Source organism: Sphaerodactylus townsendi, linkage group LG10 (genome assembly GCF_021028975.2).
Source record: "Sphaerodactylus townsendi isolate TG3544 linkage group LG10, MPM_Stown_v2.3, whole genome shotgun sequence".
NCBI lineage: Eukaryota > Metazoa > Chordata > Lepidosauria > Squamata > Sphaerodactylidae > Sphaerodactylus > Sphaerodactylus townsendi.
Window position 1 is genome coordinate 37,027,270 of NC_059434.1, and position 23,261 is coordinate 37,050,530.

Below are 23,261 nucleotides of genomic sequence, written 5' to 3' on the forward strand. Positions count from 1 at the left end.
GCAGATTTAACACAATTGGCTTTAAGGAATTTTTTCTATGTTAAAGGTGCTCAGTATATTCCATATTTTAAAAAGTTTAAAAGACCTTGATATTACCACATATTCTATATGGTTCCCAGATTTGGTTTCAGGGTCCACTCACTGGCGTAATGCCCATTGGGCAAGGTGGGCAGCTGCCCAGGGCATCACCTTGTGGGGGGCATCAAAATGCTGGGTTCGTTTTTGGGTATTTTAGCGGTTTTCCATTTTTGGCCTGCAGGGGGCGCAGTGTTTAGGTTAGCGGCACCAAAATTTCAGCGTATCATCAGGAGACTGTCCTTATGCTACCCCCCAAGTTTGGTGAGGTTTGGTTCAGGGAGTCCAAAGTTATGGACTCCCAAAGGGGGTGCCCCTATCCCCCATTGTTTCCAATGGGAGCTAATAGGAGATGGGGGCTACAGTTTTGAGGGTCCATAATTTTGACCCCCCTGAACCAAACTGCACCAAACTTGGGGGGGGTATCATTAGGTTAGTCTCCTGATGAGACCCTGAAAGTTTTGAGACTGTGTCTTCAGAAATGTGCCCCCCACAGCCTGCAACCCCCATTGACAGCAATGCAGAAAACTCAATGCAGAACAAAGATTCTTGGGCAAATTTCTAGGATGTTCCTGCAGGGGTGCATTTTTGGATGTATCGGCACCAAAATTTCAGGGTATCATCTGGAGATGATGGCACCCCCCAAGTTTGGGGAGTAGCATAAGGACAGTCTCCTGATGATATGCTGAAATTTTGGTGCTGATATGTCTAAAAATGCACCCCCTGCAGGCACCAATGTCCTGGTGCAAACAATTTTTGGTCATGGTGGAGTGGCCGCCCATGGGAGGGGGCATCCAACTCAGGTTTTGCCCAGGGCTACAGTTTGCCCAGGGCTGCCTCGTTACACCCCTGGGTCCACTAGAGCAACTTTTAAAAACTGCAATTAACCTTCCTCCATAAATTACTGGTCCTTTCATCATAATAGCAGGAAGAGCTACGGTTGCAAACCCTTGGGGTCCACCCTCCAAAAGTGACTATTATAATAGGAACTGGAGCAAACTGCCACCCTTGGAGTCCATGCACTGACTGCTGCTCCATGGAGAAACAGGAGCCAAATGAGAGGGGAAACTGTTCAATTCAATCTAATAATCAACTTTTTGATTTCACATTCCAAGTGCAACCTGGAGATATTCAGACAATAGAGACCAGTTTCCCTGCTGGGAAAGGGCTGCTTTGGAGGAAGAACCTCATGGAATTATACCTCATTAAGGTCCTTCCAGTCACCAAACCTTGTTTTTCCCCTGACTCCACCCCCAGAATCTCCAGGAATTTTCCAACCAGGATTTAGCACTCTAATGTAACCATTAGAGATCACACTGAAATGTGTCATAGATGGTAGGAGCACAGTTTTCTCTTACCCATCCCCAAAAGCCCCTTCTAATAACACTCATCCTTGAGGTATGGGAGATCTTCCACAGAATAGTATGAAGAGGGAACTGTGAGGGGGGGGGGATTTGGAGAAATCATCCTCTCCTGTGCTTACAGATCTGTTTGACAATATCTAACCCACTGACTTCTAAACTAGTCACAGTCTGACGCCTGTTCTCATCTTCTCTGTTCTTCACATCAATACACTTTTCAGAGGTGAAAATTTCATATTTAAGTAGCTGGGCTGAGAATAACAGCACCGCTTATTTTAAGGTCCAAGGTTGTGCTGCCATAGCATGATAAACTGGAGGGAGGCGGGTGTCGACATATAAGAGTGGGGAAAGCATCTTACATGTTTGGCAAGTTCCCATGGAACAGGGGCTTGTGAACATACCAGATGAAGCAATCGAAAAGAATGTAAAATATTATTTATCATAAACCTATCACACATAGGCGAGCCATGCCAGGGTTAGTGCTATGTTTCATCTCAAAACTCAGCAATGGAACAGACAGCAAAAGATAAACAAGCCAACCGAGAGACCCATCCATCCAATAACAATTGTGTTGCCTTTCATTGTACTATTTTGATCTTTTAATTACACCTCCTATCTGTGGAGATAGTCTCTATGGTCCAGTGCTACTCATTTTGCATATTTAAAAAAAAATCACCATGCATTTGCTTCAATTGCGCAGTCAACCTCCTTGTTCATTTCATACACAAAATTATTAAGCATCTCTCTTCAATCTAAGCAAAAGACAGGGAATCCTCTTATGTCTAGTATCAAGGGCTCAAGGTCATACGCAACAGCCATCTGCAATATCTATCAGACAGACAAAACATGGAAGGACTTAATGTGCAACATCTGTATTAAAAGACTAATATCACAAACAATGCCACAGGGTTTTTTCAGGTAATATTATTCTGAACCTCACTGTTAAAAACTGCTTCCTGCCTCATCTGACATTCAACACTTCTTTGAGACAGTACATATGTTTAAAAATATCTACTCTAATTTTTAAGAATCCTTCAATGAATGAGGAATAGGGCTTATAAATAGACTTCACAAAAGCAAGCCTTCTGGGGAAGAGTCGTTATTCTGTGCTGTGACAATTTAAATAGTACTTGAGAGACCTTGGTAAGTGGACATTTGGCAGCAATCTCAAAAGAACATCCTAGCACCTATAGATTCCTTAACAATTCTCAGTTTGATCTCATCTCCCCCTCCGATGTTGCCAATATCCACAGAAAAGGTTACCTTCACCTTCCGTAAAATGTACTATAACCATACAAATGCAGGCATACAGAAAATTGCTTACAGAAAAGTCTTCTGTCAATAATTTGATCTCTGCAGAATGCTAAACCTAAAGGCAGAGATATAGAATGAAATCCATGGCTTGCTAACATGGCCCAAGCCACATAGCCTTGAAAATACAAGGATAAGTTATCAGAGGACTCTTGCTGCATGCTGGTGATCACACATTCGCTGAACTCAGATGGCACTCCTTAATGCAAAATGACAGGATCTATGTCTTATTTTATCAAATTCCAGACAAGGTTTAGAGAAGCCTGATAAAGTGTTTAGCCTTCTCAGCAGCATTAATACAGTCAGCGCCAACAAAAACTTTCAGAAATAACAGAACATTCGATGTAAAAGAAAGCTCCAGGGAATGTCCGTTCCGAGTTCAAATTTGACCTTAGCCATCAACAGACTGGGTAGCCTTCAGCAGGCCACTAGCTATCAGCAGCACACCATCCATCTGTAATACAGTAATAATGGAAGCCTTTAAGGAAAGCACTATATCGATACTAAGTATTATTAATTAAGAAGTCCTTTTGCTGTCCCCATTTTCAATCCTTTTTAAAGCAAGCACAATGAAGCATTTGGTCAAGCATTACCATACATTAAAGTTTATACTGCCAGGGCCACAAATAAGTTGTCTGCCTGGGGTTGTGGAGCACCACAATTACACCTCCCGGCACCCACACCTCACCATATCTATACCATAGATTTTACTTCTGGGTCAAAAAAAAAATGGTCAGTATCAGTTTTTTTTTAAAAAACCTCTATAAACATAATAATCACATTTCCATACTTGTCATGTGCCCTTAAAACCACACTGCTGGTCAATGGGATTAAAAACATATCTGGATCTAGTACTCGGGGGTGAGATGTTAGCTACCTTTCAAATACAGGCTAATGTCAACAGAACAAGATCAGTTATACAAAGCAAGATCATTTCACTGTTTTGAGCCTGTCTGGGCAGAGACACTCGCCAGAAACTCGTGGGGCTCTGAAGCTGCCTCTAGGAAATTGTAGATAAACAGCCTTGTTCCATGGAGGTTTTCCCAGGCCAGAGCTGTGTGCAAACTGGGAAAGGTAGGAAGACTCTGGGTACAGCTTTCTCTTCCTCTAAGGCCTGAGACTAGAAGAGCTATTCCTCCAAGTATCTGCTTTTAGGAACAGCAGTGGCGCAGTGGTTAAGAGCAGGTGTACTCTAATCTGGAGGAACCGGGTTTGATTCCCCACTCTGCCGCCTGAGCTGCAGAGGCTTATTTGGGGAATTCAGATTAGTGTGTGCACTCCAACACATGCCAGCTGGGTGACCTTGGGCTAGTCACAGTTCTTCTCAGCCTCTCTCAGCCCCACCTACCTCACAGGGTGTATGTTGTGAGGGGGGAATGGAAAGGAGTTGGAAGGAGAGAAAGGGGGGATATAAATCCAACTCTTCATCTTCTATTGTAGTGCCTGTCTGGCTCTCCCACAGGCCTGGGTAAGGTTAGAAGATCTTGCTGCCTGTCAGCAGGCAAAGAAAAACCTGTCCCCTATCAAGGGCAGAGCAAAGCAGTATCCAGTTTCTCAGCCCTGCTCAAGCACACAGCAGACAGACAGACAAATTGCACACAAACACCGCTCTTCCCCTTCACACCAGCTGACAAGAGTTATCTAGCAAGGAACTCTTAGCTGTTTGTTTTTTGCTGTGCAGGCTTGGGGAGTCACTGAAATCCTGTACAGACTAGTAATTAAACCTGGGTGGTAAGAAGGTGTTTTCCCTGGCAGTTAAACCCATTCAATCAAGCTGGCCATTGAAAAAGCTATCTAATTATTATCTAATTATTTACCCAGACAGACTCTTTTTCATCAGTTTTTCCTCCTCTCTGCTGTAACTTGATCAGCAGATCAAGTTTTCTTAATAGAACCATCCTTTGTATGTTTACTCAGAAGTAAACTCCACAGACATCAATCCAACAAGGGTTTGTGGGTTGTGTGTGTGTAGGAGAGACAAGGAAAAAAAAACCCAGAACCCTGGTGTATCACTCTGATTGTCCTTCAAGAAAATCATTGTGATGAACAGCACCCAGTTTTTCATGAAAAAACGTTACTGTTCACATGGTGCCTCTCTGAAAATCACCCCAGTGCGTGTAGTAGGCGGATCACTTGGGGAAAAGAGTCTGTTTTTTTTTTCTTACTTATGTAACAAAAGATCCAGCACACTCTTAGGGTTTTCATTTACATCAAACCATTCCAGCAAAGTACCCACATTGCACAACAAAAGTTTTCCAAATCAAACATAGTAGTCCAAGAGAGAAAGGTGAGTGGTATGTTAGGCTGAGAGACTGAATGCATGGCTTTGCGATGCATCGGTTTGTGGTTCTGCTAGATTCGTTTCTGGTTTGTTCTTCTGGGCTTGTGCAAGTTCTTGGGGTCAGAGATATTTCTGTTGACATATGGTGGCTGCTCATAGGCAAGCCTCTTTTCTTTTCCCCTGGAGGAAAAGAAACAACAGGAGCCTGGGAAAATATTGTTGCTCCAATTTCATTTAAGTGGAGATCTTTGCAGGGCTTGGAGGGGAGTCAGGTTAGAGGCACCAAATTTGCAGCACCTGAGCTGGTGACTCTCCTCTGAAGAACCCTTCTGAGGAGCATTACCAAAAGAGCCGCGAACGGTATCGCTACCTGGAAGCAAAGCCACTGAGCAAAGCAACATTTTCCTGCCTCCAACTGGAAGCCACGTAACTTCTCCTATATGATGTGATGATTGTGTAGTAATGCACCGGCTGACCTACGCAGCACCGCGGCTCTTCCAGCGCTGGAACACCTACTCCTACGCCTTCTCTGGTCGCATCATCCGCATCTCTAATTCTCATTCCTATGAGTCGGGCCGAACCAGTCTGGTCTTAAATACCGGGCTTAGGGACAATGGTCTTGCCCCAAGCGAGTGAGGGCTTAGGTCTTCAGACGCTTTATCAGCCTTTCCAAGATCGTGACAGCCAGGTGAGATCATGCATCGCTACGACATCTCCCGACCTCCTGGCTTCCGGAACTCCTCCCGCCCCTCTTCTCGAGCAGAATCCCAGCGCCTTCAAAGGTGCCAGGAAATCCAGCATCGCGAGACTCGCCAGGAACACGGACTTCCGCTGGCCCCGCTTTGCCGGGCGACATCTCCACCAGATAAGCCATTCCCGCTGCCCTGGCTCGCTTCCGCGCCTGACCACGGGTCGACGCTGGTACAACCAAAATCCTCGAACCTCCAATTGCCTACCGCCGCCTGGGAAGCGCGGTAATTCGGTCCGATCGGGCGCTGGCCCAGACCACGCTGCATCGCTTGTCCTCTGATCGGGCGATCCAGAGACTCGGCCCCAGGACACTTCCTCTTCAGTCCGAATGGAACACCGGTGAGTATGGGGAGCCGGGTAAAAGCAGGCTTTGCGACAAGCACGCTAACGGCAACTGTTTAAATGCGCAGGGTTCCAGAAGAGAGGGACGCGAACTGGTTGATGAGATCAGCTCAATGTCCATGGTACCCAGAGGCAGGACATTGAATCTTTAAGGACCGGGGAAAAACATCGGGTGCACTCTTCGCACAGAGCCTTGCCGATAAGTTACCGTTACTGACGTATTAACGTTATGTCAGCATTAGCCTGCAGAGACCTATGGCTCCCTTTGCCGTAGGGCCGCCTCCTTTCGATCTTTTCACTCTTCAATTTCAACTCCCCGAATTTCTATCCTCTAAAATTGGAATTTCAGTCCTCCTTCTGCCCTTTGCTCCTCCATTTATTTCTAAATTCTCCTGCTCAGCCTCTCCCTTTGCTCTGCCTCATTTTCCTCGAAGCATCAAGACTCATTGCTTATCGTACGCTGGTTTCGTAAAACTGCAGAGCGATTAGCCACGATTCAGCATGAGGAAAGAAAACCCTGACGGAAGACGCATTTTATATTCTCGTGACTGTGCCCTGGCCCATTCTACAGATAATGAGGGGAGGATGGCATTGTTCAAGCGGGTTGTCGAAGTACCGGCCTTTAAGCCATAATATCCTCACTGAGTTCGCAAAGCGACATGCGGACGAGGGAATCACTTAGCCCCTAATACGGAGAGGCAGGCATGCTAGAGGCAACGCGAGGAATCACTTAACGGTTCCGACGACTGGAAGACCACCTTCCGCATGCCCTGAGCCCTGCACAACGCCAGATCTGGGAGAGCGAAGTTCACCAGCAATGCTTTAGCAGGGCAGTCGTGATCCGGGCGGCCATAATCACAAGAGATAGCCAGATGGGTTTCCGATGCCTTCAGTAACTCCTAATAATCAGATTGTCCTACCTGGAGGCCACTCCGCCTCTGAGTGCGCCATGCTTGTCAAGGTCTCCCTAATCTCATTGGCTAGCCCACGAGAGTTTTCCTCCCTATTGAAGGGTAAAAGCCCTAAGAATTAGATGCCGAGTTTGTGAACAGGCTCCAGGAAGCCAAGAGGCAGGTAGATAGCTAAGAGGCTCCTTAAAAACGAAGCCCTCATGCGCTCGCTAAGAAGAACTCTCCCACGGAGTGCCCAGGAGCAATCACGGCCTGGGCAAAGCACCCTGAACTGGCCGACATGCTTAAGGCTTGCTAGATATCGATCTTCCGCCTCCCACCTCAAGCTAGCCTCGGCCGCGAGCACTTCCACCGCCAGGGACAGCCCTCTCAGGATGATTGCTTTAACTGCGTAGGCCCGGACACTTCCGAAGGGAATGGTGGCAGCCTGGGGGCCGAGTAACTCCCTATGGAGGAGGGTCCTCCCCAAGAGGAGAAGGCCAAGACCCGGTGCCCACGATGCCAGGAGAGGCGTTTCCATTGGAGAAGCGACTGCCCGCCGGGAAAACCCCCCGCGCTCATGCCTCCCAGCCCAGGACCAAGGAGGAGAATACTAGAGCAGACCCAGACACCAAGGCCCACGCCCCAAATCACTCCCCACTCGTGGCATCTCGCCCACGCACTCCAGCCTATCTCTTCAAGTTCTACATTTATGTCCTTGTCGCCTCTCAACCAGTATGGCGACCCTATCCCTACCGGGACTATTGGGCTGGCAGGCGCCTGCGCCTCCGCTGAGCAGGAGTGTTCATCATTCCCGAGTAATCGACTCCACGCATTCAGGGACTCCTAAACTTCATCAGAACTTTGGACGTAATCTTTCCTGAGGAGCATTTTACCGGAACCAGCAGCTAAGCGCATAGCTGAATCCTCCTGCCTCTATGCGCTTGCCCGCTTCACCTAATAAAGTGCGCAAAGCTCACTTTTCAGGAGCAAACATGGCGAGCGCCAGCACTAATTATCAGCAAGTGTGGAAACATCTCCATCGAAGCTCCTGCCTGCATCTGGAGCTCGCTTATAGAGGGATGCGGTTTAAGGGCCTGGTAGACACTGCTGATGTGACTGTCATCAGGACAGCTTTATGGGCTCACCAGTGGCCGCATCGAGGCTTTAAGCCCCTCATCTGTGTAGAAAATAAACCGCCGGTGACGAAGCATCCGCTCAGCCACGGTCCACAGCCTAGACTGGAGCTACAGCTCACGGTAATGCCTCTATCGTTTTGGATATCCATGTTAATCTCTGGGGAAGAGGACTCATGAGCCAGGTCAAAACGACCTTAGTCTGGGATGGATAATCCATCACGCAGGTCACTAACTTGATTGTACCCGAATTGCCTTCAACTTCCGCAAGGAGCCTGCCCCTCCTGCCTCCTCCCCTTCCATTCTTCAACCAGGCAGGAGGGCCAATTGGCTGACTGGCTCCTCCTGACAATCTGGGCCCATCCTGGTACCGAGCACTGCCAGGATAGGCCCCAGGTTAAAAGGAGGCCGCGACCAAATTCACTCCACAACCCGTTTGGGCCTCCAGTAGTCATGGTATTATAGCACCATCATCACTTCTAAGACGCTTTGGGCTCTAAAACCGCCTCTTTAAGGAGTGGTTTCGCATGCATTTCCCAAGATAATTCGGGATCACAAAATCCTAGCACTATCCAGCCCTATGTACACAGGCTTTCATATCAAGGTCAATACATTTCCCTTTACAAGGAAACCTCTGCATGTGGAGTCCTCTGCCTCCAACCGCCTCTAATTTTGTTCTGACGCACTCCATCCCCAAAGAGCTCCAAAGCCCTCTTTCAAGACTACTGATTAAGCATGCATACTCCATATTCTCTAGGTCCAGCATCCCTGCCCTAACTGTCAAGCCTGGCTCAATGGTGGAGAAAGAGGATAGGCGGCTCCCCAGCAGAATTGCATTAAAGCACGCAGCTAAAATAGCCTCTACATTAAACTCTAACTCAAATAAAACTCCGATCTTGATCTCCTGGCCACTTACCTGCTCTAGAACCGAGCCTGGCGGGACCCGCCCCTCCCATAAGCACCTAAAGGAAGGGGTAGTGTTTCAGTCCTTATTCCTACAGGTCCCCTGTGGATTCCAACTCGCCATGACGGCCAGCCTATGGAATGGCGCCTAGGAGGAAATCAACTCATCCTAGATGGAGCATTATCTCTGAAGGATCCCAGTTGCTCACCGGAACGCTGAATGACGCTTCAGACGGCGTCCAAAGGCCTGGATGACCTGGGAACGCCAAAGCAACCAAGCTCAAGAGCCGCTGGCGCCAGCAAGGCCACCCTTTAGACACCCGGAACCTCTGTGCCGCCTTTGTAATCACCGCCAACTCAAGGCTACTCATTCTTTACTCCAGTTCTGCTGCCTCCTCTGCCGATGGCACCGCCACCCCCCTGACGAGAGCTTTCACTCAGACTAACATCTGGGAGCAGTTTGCTGCTGCCAGCTAACGCCTTCATCTTCTGCCTGGGCCAGTACTCTAGGAGCCGAGTTTGCTAAGCTCCTGCCTGCTCCCGCTTGCAGTCTCTGAGACTTCCTAGCTGGAATCTGGCTTAAGCCCTCCCTATGAATGCTTCATCCATCAAGTACTCTATGAGCGCTGACTGGGACTCCGCTGCCCAAAACCCTCCCGACCGGGCGCGCTCCTTGTCACCAAGACTGTCGCTAATCACGTAGTCCAACACCGCGCCTCCCCGCATCTCCTCGCTGGATGAGACGCAGGAACTGACCCGGCCCAGTATTCCACCGTTCGCTAACTGGAACTGCACGCGATACAGAGGACATTCTCTCTGCAATGGAACAACATCTTGCTCCCGAAGGGTTGGTTCTGGACTTTATGAGAGAACTTTCAGCTACATCCCTCTCGCCCTCTGCCGGGACTCTCTGTTGCCTTAGTCAGCTTCACCATCGTCTCTGCCTCAGGCTCTCAGGAGTCTGGCGCCACGCCTCCACTCTGCCCTCACCCTCTTGCCGAGCGATGCGTTGCCCTCTCCGGCCGGAGTTCGCCTCGCGAATCTCCTAGTGGGAGTCCCCTGATCGCTTTCATAACGCTTAAGACCATTGGTCAGGCTGGCCTGCCCCTTGGCGGTCCATCAATCCTCCTCCATATGCTCTGGATGCTCTGGCCTCCGAAAGCAGCAGGAATCCTCGGGCCGGGTTTTAATTCCTAGATAATCGTACGCTTACGATTACTTATTGTTGTTTGGCATCACCAAGGTTGTGAGAATGTGCTATTAATATAACGTAGTTGTTTTAATCTCTCTGATAACTCCTAAATTGATTCATATATGAAAGTGCGTGAATTGCAAAGGTTGTATCCAGCCCAAAGTATGATGTATTGCCCTGATTGCGGTCAGCCCCGGAGCCGCTGCCGAGGGATGGTTGCGCGCTATCATACAGCTCTGCATTGGTTTGATTGTATGCCTCATCGCCGTGGGTCTTGCTTCCGCTCACGTATCTAATATTGCCTGTAACGTGTAAGAAGCCCTCGGTTCTCCTGCCCCGCAACCAGTTCTCCCAATGCCGTACGCTTGCGCCCGGGTCAACTTCACTCAAACAGCCGAGGGGACAAGCGCCCCTAAATCGCCTCAGCATTTCGGCCTCCTTCTAAAATGTAAAAGGAGGAGATGTAGTAATGCACCGCTGACCCAGCACCGCGGGTCGAGCGCTGGAACACCCACGCCCTACGCCTTCTGGTCGCACCGCACTTCTACCTCTCATTCCCTATGAGTCACGGGTCATGAACTGTCTGGGCCTGGTCAATTGCGGACAATGGTCTTGCCCCCCAGGTGAGGATTAGGCCCAGACGCCACGCCTCCACGTATCGTGGGTGAGATCATGCATCACATGATGATCTCCCGAATTCCCGCCTCCGAACTCCTCCGCTCCTTCTGCACGCTCGAGAATACAATAAAAGGTGCCAGGAACCAGCACGCTGAGACTCGGCTAGGAACACGGGACTCCTCCATACCCCGCTGCTGGCTAGGGCTACATCTCCACCGATGTTATCTCCGCGATTCGCCTCGCTTCATGCTGACCACGGGTCAATTTGCTCAACATTGGCCAACTAAAATCTATGGGAAACTTTTATGGGGGGATGGGGTATTTTTCAAGGTAGAGATATCAAATTTGCAGCACAGTTGCAGGTGAGTCTCTTTAGAAGAACCATCAAGGGGTTCAATTCTATAGGGTCCCAAAGGGGCTAATACTATCTTCCATTGGAAACAATAGTAAACTCCATTGTCGAGGTGAGGCACTTTGGGTGCTCACAGAATTGGATCCCTTAAGTCAAACTTCACCAAACTTGTGGGTTCTTCTAAGGATAACAACCTGAAGCTATGCTGCAAATTTGGCGTTTCTACCTTGAAAAATAGTCCCTTAAGACCTGCAAAAAAATTCCCATAGACTTTAAGGGAGTTGAATTTTTTTTAGATATCTGCAAAAAGCTGAAGAACATCATTTACCAGTATAGGTATGCAAATTTTGTTGGCTTTTCTGAACCTCTTGGGATCCAATATACCCAAATAAAAAAAATTGAAAAAATGGTGAATACCCTAATTTTCTTTAATAATAAAGTGCTGAAGGTTTTCTCTAAGGACAATCACTGAGAACCTTCATGGGATTTTCAAGACAAGAGACAAGCAAATATGATTTGCTACTTCCTTACTCTGGTATGTTCATTACCATTTTTTTTAATCTTGGAAAAGACCCCTTCTGTAGTGCAGGTAGGAGGGGCAGAAAAGACACCACGGGAACTGGGTCAGAAATAGGTTGCCATGCTCCTGTGGGGCTGGGGGACCTTCTGCCCCAGTATGCCTTTCTTGATGCTGCTCAACAGAGAAACAACAAGCAAAAAGAGAGCAACAAGAAAAAAGTAGGGAAATGCGGAGGGGACTGTCAGCATCCCAATGTACTGATGTCACTTCCAGTTTGGCCAGAAGTCACTTCACTGTACCACTAGTGATATTCTAGCATTCAATCCAAATGGTTAAACCACAGAGTGTTGGTCAATGTCTACAGTCACTAGCAATGCCCAGACATCACTTCAAGGTGTGCCAGAAGTCACGTCAGCGAACTGCCAGCAACAACATTATGTTTCCGATGAGAATCTCCTCCCCCAACAACGCATCTCCTACCAACTGCCAGCCTACTGTCAATCCTAGATACCATTTAGAAGCCTTGCTGCCATGGTGTTGCATTGACAGCTGAAGGAACACAGGTGTTTACGTAGGGAAACACTGCCTTGTAGCGTCCTAAACACTGCATCACGCTGGCAACATGGAGGAGGGAGCAGGGAGAGCACAGTGTACCCACCAAGATTAGCTGCAGCTCCAGCAGCATTTAGCCCAGACTCTTCTCCCTAGACTTGCTGAACGTGAACTAACTGCACAGCTGCCAAATTCTCCTCCCATTCTCAGCCCAGCAGGACTCTGCTAATCCTTCCATAGCCAGCACTTTAACTTTATTGGGGAAGTAGGGAAAAAAATTAACCAAGTAATGTTAAGGCTGAATTCTTCTGGATGACTCACTTCCTGATTTCTGGAGGTACAATTGCATCTGATGCACCCAAGTTAATTACAGGCAAGACTCCTGCAAGACTACATGTGCGATCGTTCTTGTATGAGATTTGCTCAAGTTCTTATGTTCAAAAATCTGAACTACTGAAAAGACGCTACTACAGGAAGTAGTTGTTAATTTACTTTTTTTTTTTTTACAAAAAATGACTTAAAACTAAATAACAATCCAAATAAACATAAATTATGGATTATTTTGAAAAATTAAAAATTAACAAAAATTAACAATACTCAAGAGCATATGGAGATGATCCTAAAACCTCTAAAGTTGGGGTGGCCAACCTATGGCCCCTTCCACACAGGTAAAAAACAGCAGTTAAAGGATGGTAAAAGCACCATTTCAAGAGAGAACTTCGCACAGCCACCGTTGCTGCAGTGAAGCTGCAATGCTCTATTTTTCCGAAAACGATGTATAGATTCTTTCCAAAAATGGCGAATTCTCTGCAACTGGCGCTGAGCGAACGGCCGGGCAGGAGGCGCTTCTGCTACAGCCACGCTTGCATTTTTTGGAAAAATCCATTTCAGCCTCTCCAAAGAAATAGCTAAGCAGGCACACAGGGTCGACTAGGGTCCTCAACGGACAACAACGCGGCTGAAACGTTGGCCATGTGTACATTCCTGCGTAGCTACGCAGAAATGAGTGGCCAAAAAGAAAAAGAAAGTCACACAGCCATGCGAAGTCTCGCAGCCCTGCCAATACACTTGCTGTCAATGGGAGGGCCGGCTGTGCGAATGGATTGGGGTGACACTGGAGTTTACACTGTTTACACAGTGCTGTATTTGGACCATGCAGAAGGGGCCTTAGGTGCTCCAGATGTTCATGGACTACAATTGGCCATGCTGGCAGGGACTGATGAGAATTGTAGTCCGTGAACATCTGGAGCACCATAGGTTGGCCACTTCTGCTCTAAAGCCTAACACAAGATGCTGTTCTCAGAATTAAACTTATAAATGGATTTGCAACTATATTAGCTGTAAAGATGTTCAAATGACAGGTAACCAGTCTTACACTTTTCACACAACAATGCAGATAGTTAATTCCATCTGTATTCTGTATTGAATGGAATCCTAGGGCAGTATGCACGGAATTGCAACCATAAACTGCTAGGCACTAGATCATAGTTCATTTAACAGCCCATAGGCCACACACCAATGTTTGTTTGTTTTTTAAAAAAACTTTGACAACAAACTGCAAAACAGAATTTTGTCACATCTACTCCACTAGAATTACATTTTGGAGAGCTCAGATAGCCATAAATGTAGAATTTTTCTGCACTATTGAGGACATGCCACTCTGCAACAGTTTTAAATCGCTAAAAACAATTCCAATTACAGTTTCTCCTGCCATATTGTTTTAGAATAGTAAATACATTTCATTACACATTTTAACATTTACTGTTAGCACTGACAAACTGTTAACAGGTAAAATAAACACTGGCTGGGATCCAAAGCACCCTGCTTATAATCAGCAGGTGGTTTGACAGGCAAACAGGAAGCTACCATCATACAGTAGTGAGTCTTGTTCTGGAGGATTTCTTGGCCTTCAGAAGTCACTGGGGAGCAAGCTATGGGGGTTAATGGAAAGAAGGCTCAGAAGAATTCCACTGTGAACCTGGACAGCCTGTGAACAGTCCTTTGAATTCTGGCTATTGCCACACTGTGGTGGCATCGCAAATAATTAAAAAGTATGCACTTAGAGCTCTCTTCCTTATTTCATTTGCCTCCTACCCTTCCTCTAGGATTTTCTAGTCCTCAAGTTGTATCCTCAACCTGTGGCATAAGATACTGACTGGCCCAAGATCATATAGCGAACTTCATGGCCAAATTGACATCTGAAGCCAGGTCTCACTGGCTTGAGTCTGCCAATTTTGCACACTTTAAATTCATTGTGTTCAAAACCAGTTGGTAACACAAACCACTTCCTTGCATATTCCTGTTTCTCTGCTCCTCCCATTTCAGATCCATTTTAGGCAGCAGTGGGTGGAGGAGAAAAAGAGATCCGTGCCAAGGGGCAGCATGACTTCCACAGAGGCCCTGGGAGTGTTACTGCAGCAACCCTCCGACAAAGACCCACAAGCCTAGCCTTTAACTTTAGGAAACAAATGAAACATTTTGATCACAGCAGTCTTGCGCAAAGCCTTTTCTAGCAGCAGAACAGGAGCTTTCCAGCCTAGGGCTAAATATAGATGATTGAGGTGACAAGAAGGTCATCTCCTACACACCCAACGGTAAGACAGCCATCACTGATACACCATATAGGTAGTTAGGAAAGAACGCACTATAATTGTTTTCTATTTCAGACCTGTTCTAACATTGCTAAAAAAAAAAAAAATCCCACATGAGACTTCTTACAAATGACCCGGGATGGCTTTCACGGCTTGAATGCAGCTGAAAGTGTGAACTCAGGGAAACACGTAAGTAATCCTGTTGCTTTTGCCCGACATTCAAATTTAGTACAGTCTTAGTGCTGACATTAAATATCTTGTTTTGCAATCATTGTCAGTGTTTCGTCATCTGTGTTATCCCTTCAAAATTACCACAAAACCTCACTGCTGTATTAACCGAAGAGCACGAGTATGGTAGCACCTTAAAGACTAACAACCTTTCTGACAGGGTAACCACTGGATGTGAACTGGATGTGACCACCAGGATTACTGTCTCATTACCAATGCAGATTTCTCCAAGTCTGCTACCCCTCTGTGAACCACACCTAATCCAATAAAGTCTGCTGTTGACATTCACCTGCAACTGACAGTTACATGCTATTACCATTGGGTGTCTGAATTCACTCTTCTCTGTTTAAGGACAGAAGAACTTGCATTACAGCTGTACCTGAAGGAGTGACTCATACCCTGCCAGAAATTTTGTTGGTCTTTAAGGTGCTCCTGGACTCTTGCACTTTTCTGTTACTACAGACAGACTAACATGGCTACCCATCGTGATCTGCCTGCTATATTAGCAGACAGCATTTTAAGACAGCAACAGAATAAATATATGCTGCATGTAATTACTGTGATGTTATGCACATAATGGATGTAGCACTGTGGCACAGAGCGGTAAGCTGCAGTACTGCAGTTGCAAGCTCTGCTCACGACCTGAGTTCAATCCCAACGGCAGTCGGTTTTAGGCAGCTGGCTCAAAGTTGACTCAGCCTTCCATCCTTCTGAGATTGGTAAAATGAGTGTTTAGCTTGCTGGGGTAAACTGCAGCCAACTGGAGAAGGGAATGGCAAGCCACCCCATAAACAAAGCCTGCCTAATAAATGTGATGCAATGTCACCTCTTGGCTCAGTAATGCCCCGGTGCTTGCATAGGGGATCATCTATGCATGCAATAAGATGCTTGTTAAAAATGCAATCCTATATTTTATTTCCACAATAATATATGACAGTCAGTGTGGCGACAGCCAATGTGGTGTAGTGGTTAGAGTCCTGGACTAGGACCGGTGAGTTTCCAGGCTCAGATCCCCACTCTGCCATGAAGGCTCACTGGGGACCTTGGGCCAGTCACACACATGCAGTCTTGCCTACTTCAGAGTTGCTGTGAGGACAAAATGGATTACAGGAGAACACTGTAAACTATTTTAGCTGTCTCCTTTTCAAATTTCTGGTACAAATTAAAGTTATAAAGAAATAAGCTAACATTTCTACCATTTGCATCCCCTTCCTCTTCTCTCTCCCAATATAAATTCTTACTCCAGCTTATGGAAATAATTCAAAATCTTCCATAACAGAAATGTCTTCTCTCTACCCAAGCCCTAAGCATTCCTATGGATAATCTGCAGTGGCTCACCTATGCCTATGGGTAGTGAACTGTGGCTGTATAGAAAAGCAAAATCAATTCTTCTCCAATTCGCAAAAACTTCTGACTGGCCGCCTAGGAGCAAATCTTATTGTCTAGGCAAATAGTCAGCAGCTATTTACGAGCCCGCCTTGGTTAAACTAGCCTTCAGAAACACTTTCCATGCAGAAGACATTCCACTAACCTAATATCAAAAGCACAGAGCAGAATTTTTCTTCTCCATTCACTGCTGTGCAACTCTACCTATTTTTATAAAATACCATTATTAAAAACAGATTTCAGCTATTTCCAGTGAAAATGTCACATGGCTACATTAATACCTCTTCACACTCAGGGAAATAAAAGGAAAAAAATACCCAGAGTTTCAAACAAATTAATGCGTTTTGCAAAACAAACTCTCCCCGTCTGCATCCCTCAAATGATCACTAGTCCTAGATCTACAACCAAAGGATCACCTATATCAGCTTTTTAACATACAAACTGTTTTACAGGGTTTCCCCCCCTTGTTTGCCCCAACAAACTGCAATTTTTATTTAAACCTTTCCGACTCTAATCCTCAGCTGAACAAAAGCAGCTCCTACCACAGATGGTCATAACAGAGAAATATTTCAATTCCTATTTTCAATCTATATTAAACCAAAACAGCTTATTCTAATCCATAGTGATTCCCTACAAAAGGACACAGAACTGTTGAATCTGCAGATCTGTTTCCTTGTCCCGGCCTCATGGAGTAGCATGTTTTCAAGCTGCCAGCAATACACAGTTAGAAAGAAACTTTTGCAACCAAGGTAATCAGCTGTCCAGGATTTCACAAGCCATCCAAATGTCAGAAAGCAGTGATTTATAGACTTATTTGAGGCTTGTTCATTCTCCCCATTTTTAAAAAAAAAATATATGGAAATATCATCAGTAGCAAGTTTCTTGTGGGTGTGACCTCTACCCTCTCAATCAAATTCCTATCAAAGCAACTGGAATTCTTGTCCCATTGAAAAGAGGTTATTTTTTTCTTGTGAGCCTATTGGTGAGGTTATTTTTCCTTGTAAACTAATTTCATGGCACACTGCCCTCCAAAAGAGATAGTTTCTGTTAAACAACTATTTTTAGAGAATAGTTTTGTCACACTGAATGCTTATTTACAACACATCATATACAATCCAGCACAGGCCACAATCTGGTGTTTCACCTACATCTTATTGGATTGGACTGCAGCTATGATCAGCAAGTATAATCAGTGCTTTCCTTAAAAAAAAAACCCTAAAGTTCACCTAGTTAAACTTTAGGTAATAATCATGACTATTAAGGCTTTTACTGCCCGATAATATGCATCCTAGCCAAATAGATCCTGTAAATGAAAAATGTGATGGGACTTTTCATATCCTTCTATTCAGATTTATATATTGAACGGTGATCTTGTGTCATGTCGAGGATTATAAGGAAAGAAATAAAATGCAAGTTATTCTGATCATAGTTATCCTGAAAGAACTGGATTCCAATTTCGGGGAGCATTCAAGGCATCAAGGTTACAGCCTCACTGGTGACAGCTGAATTAGGACAGCACAATAGAGTTTGAGGACTGTGGTTGTTATAGTAGCAGTTAAGACTTTTCCACAATTCTGCACTAGGATGGAAAATCCGTTGTTGTTTTATAAGCCAAAGCAGAGACATTTCTCTCAGAGATCCCTAGGGCTGAATCCAGTCAACTGTCTCACTCAATCTAATCCAATTGTGTTCTCCTTACTATAGTTCTCATCCCATGTGACTGTTAACCATGCATGTTTCATGATCCCCATTGTAGCTTGGGAGGTTTTTTTTTGGGGGGGGGGGTAGTCAGCTGAGACTCCCCTATTTCAGCATTGGAAATGCTGGCGAGATCTAAAACTGATTACATTTATCTTTGGTGCAAGAAGTGGTTTGTTTAACATCCAAATTGCTGCATTAAGGAAGGGGATATGCGTACAACCACTGACAAAGGACATTCCAGCACATAATATTCTCTACAAAATAGTTCCCTCTCTCCCCTTCAGACTTCCCAAAGAGTGATTTGTGTTGGAACCAGCAACCTCTGGTATACAAAGATGAAAAGGAGACCCTACAGGGGCCCACAAGAGGGCAGTTAGATAGGATAGTAAGGTCTGCACCTTCTCTCCTGTTCAATATCATTCCTTGTCTATTTCAAGATTGCTACTCTGCTTCTGCTTGGCAGTTTCATACTTACACTTTCTCTTAGCAAGTGATGTAGTTCAATGTGCCTCTCCTCTTCACTATCAAATATGTTAGTTCCTGAATAAAGCTTTATCTATCTAAAGGCTGTACACCCTTCCTGTGTTAATACTCTGCCAACAATTGGAACCTCAACAAGCGATATATCCTTGAAATGCCAAGGGGCTAACATATGCTTAATGTAGCACCTTCAGTCAAGGGGCTAACATACGCTTAATGTAGCACCTTCAGTCCCTAGCTGAGTTGCGAGAAAAGAAGGCAAACAGTTTTAAGCATTGCTGAACAGTAGAGACATAAAAAACATATTCAATTAATAGTCCTTAAAGAAGAACTATAATTTACCTAACAAATATTCTGTTCAATGATGCCTCAGTAAGGATAAGTCTCCAAAAGCCTTTTACTTTCCAGCTAAAATAAATCTCCTGGCAGGATAGAAAACAGTCTATTGGGTGTGCATTAGAACTTGGACCTTGGGAAAGAACTGAAGCTTCGTCCTTCATATCTCCTATTAAACAAGCAAAGTAAAAAGGGAGGTACCTCTCTGTAATTAACCAGTTATGTCCTGGGTTTAAATCTTCTGTCAGTGACACTAGTGCAGGTGCACAAAAATCTGTAAAAGTTAACTCACACATACATGAAACTAACTTGTATGCTCCTTCAAATACTAAACCTCAGAGTTCTTAAATCTTTAAAAGATAAATTTGTAGTCCTTACTAATATAAGCACGATGGATAAATGGGAAACTGCATCCATTTATTTAAACTGCTTAAAATCAAAAGGACAAATAAAATGATCTCAGGAGATACTTTGAATTATCATGATTCCAAAGCTTCCTCATAACAAATTAACATTCGGGCCCTGTAGCTCTGAGCTTCTTGACTATCCCAAGCAGCATTTAGAGAAGAACTGCTTAATAAAAACTGAATACTTCACAAGATAAAGTCAAAGTATTCTGGTTGATGTGGCAACAAAGACCATTGATAATCTCATGACTCCTACATACTTGTACATGTTCTGTTGTGCATTAAGTTATTAAAGTTAGCAGGGCGGTGCCATTTAATGAACAACTTGGCCAGTCCTGCTCTGATTCTAAACACATAGTTGAATACAAATCTTAATTGAGACATTATAGAACAAGGCGATTGCTTTCAAGGAGCTTCAGACAAAAGGAAAAAAAACTGTGTTCAACTCTTTCTACAACTGGGCCTTAGGATCAAAACATTTCCTGAGGGAGTCAATTCTAAAGGTGCTGATCTGCATCAAAACCAACCCTCAGGAGATAAAGAACAAAGTATGTCCCATTAGGAGTTAAATATTGTGTTAATTACATTGGCTGCGTGTGCTTGAGTTGGAACCTTACCATTAAGATTAAAAATCAGAACATATCTTCACCAAATAACCACCATAAAAGAAGCTAAATCCAGCTGATACGCAAATGACCATGCACAGTAACAGGAGTATCGAGAGAACCTGTGTGTGTGTATACCCAAGTGAGCTAATTTGTTCAAGAGGAAAAGAATCACATTTATTTCAACTAGTTCTCGCACATTTATGATAGAAGAGAATTTTTGCTTTCCCTTTCCTTTGTCAAAATTGTCAATTAAAATAAACAAACTGCAAAGCAAAACAGGTTCTATTTCTGCATCTTTAACAACGTTATAACACAGAGAAATTTAACTCCAGGTTTGGGGATCTACGCTGGAACAATTTCTTCATTTGCTGAATTTCTGTATGTTAGACCACTATGTACAGTAGCATGACAAACAAAATAGGTTACAGTCCTAACTAAAGGGTATTAGCATAACAAAGTTTATACTTTGCATATATGCATATTAGCATATACAAAGTTTATATGATCCTCTGAAGATGCCAGCCACAGATGCAGGCGAAACGTCAGGAGAGAATGCTGCTAGAACACGGCCATACAGCCCGGAAACCACACAGCACCCAAAGTTTATACTCAAGGTTACTCAGTACTACCCAAATGGGTTTACTCAGGTCCAATGAGATACCAGCTGAGCAAGTACTGCATGAACCCAGTAGTTTATTTAAATCAGACCTTGGATTCTTCATGTGAAAAGTTAGCACAGTAATTTACCAAAAACAGACATAGGCAAGGCATTATATTAAAACAAGTCTCTGAACAAGTGAGTAAGCTCTTCTTGTCTACCAAGCATCACACCAAAGTCAAGTTGTCACATTCATGCGGTCAGGAGTAAAATTTTCCTTAATCCTTCTCATACACAGAGTTGGCTGAATTGGGCTTATTTACAATCCAATGCTGGCAAACATCTATGTGAGAATAACTTTGCAGTATCTTTAAAATAACACATTTTAACAGAACCCCATTTTAAAATTTTGTTTTGTGGACCTGAAGCCCATTTCATCAGATGGGAGGATTTTAATCTGCCAGCATTACCAAAATTAAAAAACCCCACCAAAACTCACTAGTGATCTGCCACAGGAATATACAGTTACCAGACTCTGCAATATGAGAAAAGAGCGAATGGCCCCTGCTCGCCCCCCTCAATCTATGGGGAAAGGGAATCATCCAACGAGCCAAGGGAAAGTGGGCTGGTGAAATCCCAGGAGGCTCTGGGTCATGCCACTCTCTCCTCCTTCTAGCCTCCTCTGGGGGTTCATATGCGACCACTTACTCCCCTTCGAGGAGAGTCCCTCCTAATCGGGGCGAGGAGAGTTTCTCCTAACCCCTCCCCCCAGCATCTCTAAAGGCACCCGGACGATGTACAGGTGCGACGCCCGCCCCCCAGGGAGCGAGAGGTCGCCGACGGAGCCCCGTCCGAAGCCGCCAGCCTCCCCCTCGCAGGCCTCGCCAACGCCACAGGCCGCAGCCCGGGCAGGGACAGTGACAGCAGCCGCGACCTGGAGGGGAGGACTCTGGGGCCTGGAGGCTCTGGAGGCAGTTTGCCTATGGGAGGGCTTGCCGCTGCCACACTCTGCCTTCCTCTGCACCTGGGAGCCCCCTTCGGCAGCCTCCTTGGGATCTCAATTCCCCTGACCCTGCCCAGAGGGCTGGGCTCCTCGGCACGAGGCGAGAGCGACGACCAGAGCAGCAGCAGCCCCAGGAAGGAGCCGATCAGCAGCACAGCGCGCAGGAGGAAGCCCAGCTTCAGCCGCATCCTCGGCCCTGGCCCGGCCCGTGGACTCTCCTCCTCCTGAGGCCAGTGTGCTGCCTCGTCCCTGCCCGCCCCCACCCCTCCTAGTGCCTTGCTTAAGTTAAGCTGCTCCTCACTTGCGCCGAGCTCTGCGTGTGTGTGTGTCCCCCCCGCCTCCCCTCCTCCCGCCGCCTCTCCTCCCTCTGCTAGGCAGGCGCCTGGCGCCGAGCCCCGCTCTTGCTCTCGCTCCCCTCCCTGCAGCTTCACTTCTCCTGCCTCAGCCTTCCCCGCTGCTGTCTTGTGCTGCAGCCGCCGCCCCCCCGTTCCCGACTCCTGCTGCTCGCTCTGCTCCCTCCCTGCAAACCCGCAAACTTTTTTTTAAAAGCTCCTTCTTCCCCCCGCTCTCCTTTCCTCCCAGCCTGGCTTTTCTCTTTCTGCGCTCTCGGCGTCTCCGGGCTAATCTTCCAGCTCCACTTGCGAAAAAGAAGCAGGAAGTCACCCCTAGGAGCGAAGGCTCCACGTGGCCGCTGTGCAGCCTAAAGGGCTGTTTCGGATTGACTAGAGAGGCTGCCTTTTTTTGACACGTCTCCTTAAAGAGGTGGATTTGTCAGAGTAAACCTGCCACGAGCTGTGTAAATACCTGGCTGCTGCTCATGGCTTTAGCAAAGTGGGAAAAAAAGATCAGCAGGTTTGCCTGGTTTCTCCGTGCAGGTCTTTATCTTGGCTGGGTCAGGAGGAGGCAAAAGTCCTATAATAGGAGGTGCAGTCCAGAACTAACACTGAAAGAAGGGCAAGAAACAACTGGGCATTGTAAACAAACGTGACAAGGAAAAGCTGGCACAGGAAATCTAGGTGGTCTGCATTGTAGCAGCCTGTCAAATGTAGCTGTGTGTAACAGTGTAATATGAGTTGCAAGTCTGGCAAAAGCCAGATGTCCAAAAGGAAGATTGATTGATTGGAATTGAGAGGTCTCAGGGCAGCTTACAAAATTAAAAGCAATGGTAAAACATAATTGTATAAAACAATAATGAAAGTAATGGTTTTACCCACCCATATACCCTCCCCCTTCCCAGACTGGCAGCCTTTAGAGGGGGCATCGAGGTGATCAAAGGCCAAAAAAATGGGTCAATAGGAAACTATTTGCCAGATGCTGAAGCACATAAAGGGTTGGCGCCTGACCAATTTCCACAGGGAGGCTGTTCCATACTCCGGGGTTAGCCACAGAGAAAGTTCTCCTGCATACTCCTCCCTCTCCCCTTGACAGGGGAAGGGACCACAAGAGAAACCTCATCCCCTTGACCTCAGTGTTTGGGCAAGTTCATATGACCGCAGGCGCTCCTTCAGATAGGTGAGTCCCAAGCCATTAAGGGCTACAATTGGCCATTGGTGGTTTTGCCACACTACCATAGGGTCTGCACTGGGCACTAAGGAGCGCTGATGGACAAGACAGGGATAGGAAGGATCCTTAGGCAGATG

The 23,261-nt window shown here is 46.0% G+C and overlaps 1 protein-coding gene across 2 annotated transcripts in view; it reads right to left on the reverse strand.

The window, feature by feature from the left end:
- Positions 1-21,859, reverse strand: part of GALNT7 (polypeptide N-acetylgalactosaminyltransferase 7) — a 62,649-nt gene extending 40,790 nt beyond the window's left edge. For both annotated transcript variants that reach the window (XM_048509518.1, XM_048509519.1), the window contains exon 1: positions 21,684-21,859. In XM_048509518.1, the coding sequence (XP_048365475.1) occupies positions 21,684-21,809 (126 nt within the window). In that variant the 5' untranslated portion in view covers positions 21,810-21,859. The remainder of the gene's footprint in view (positions 1-21,683) is intronic.
- Between the last annotated feature and the right edge of the window lie 1,402 nt (positions 21,860-23,261).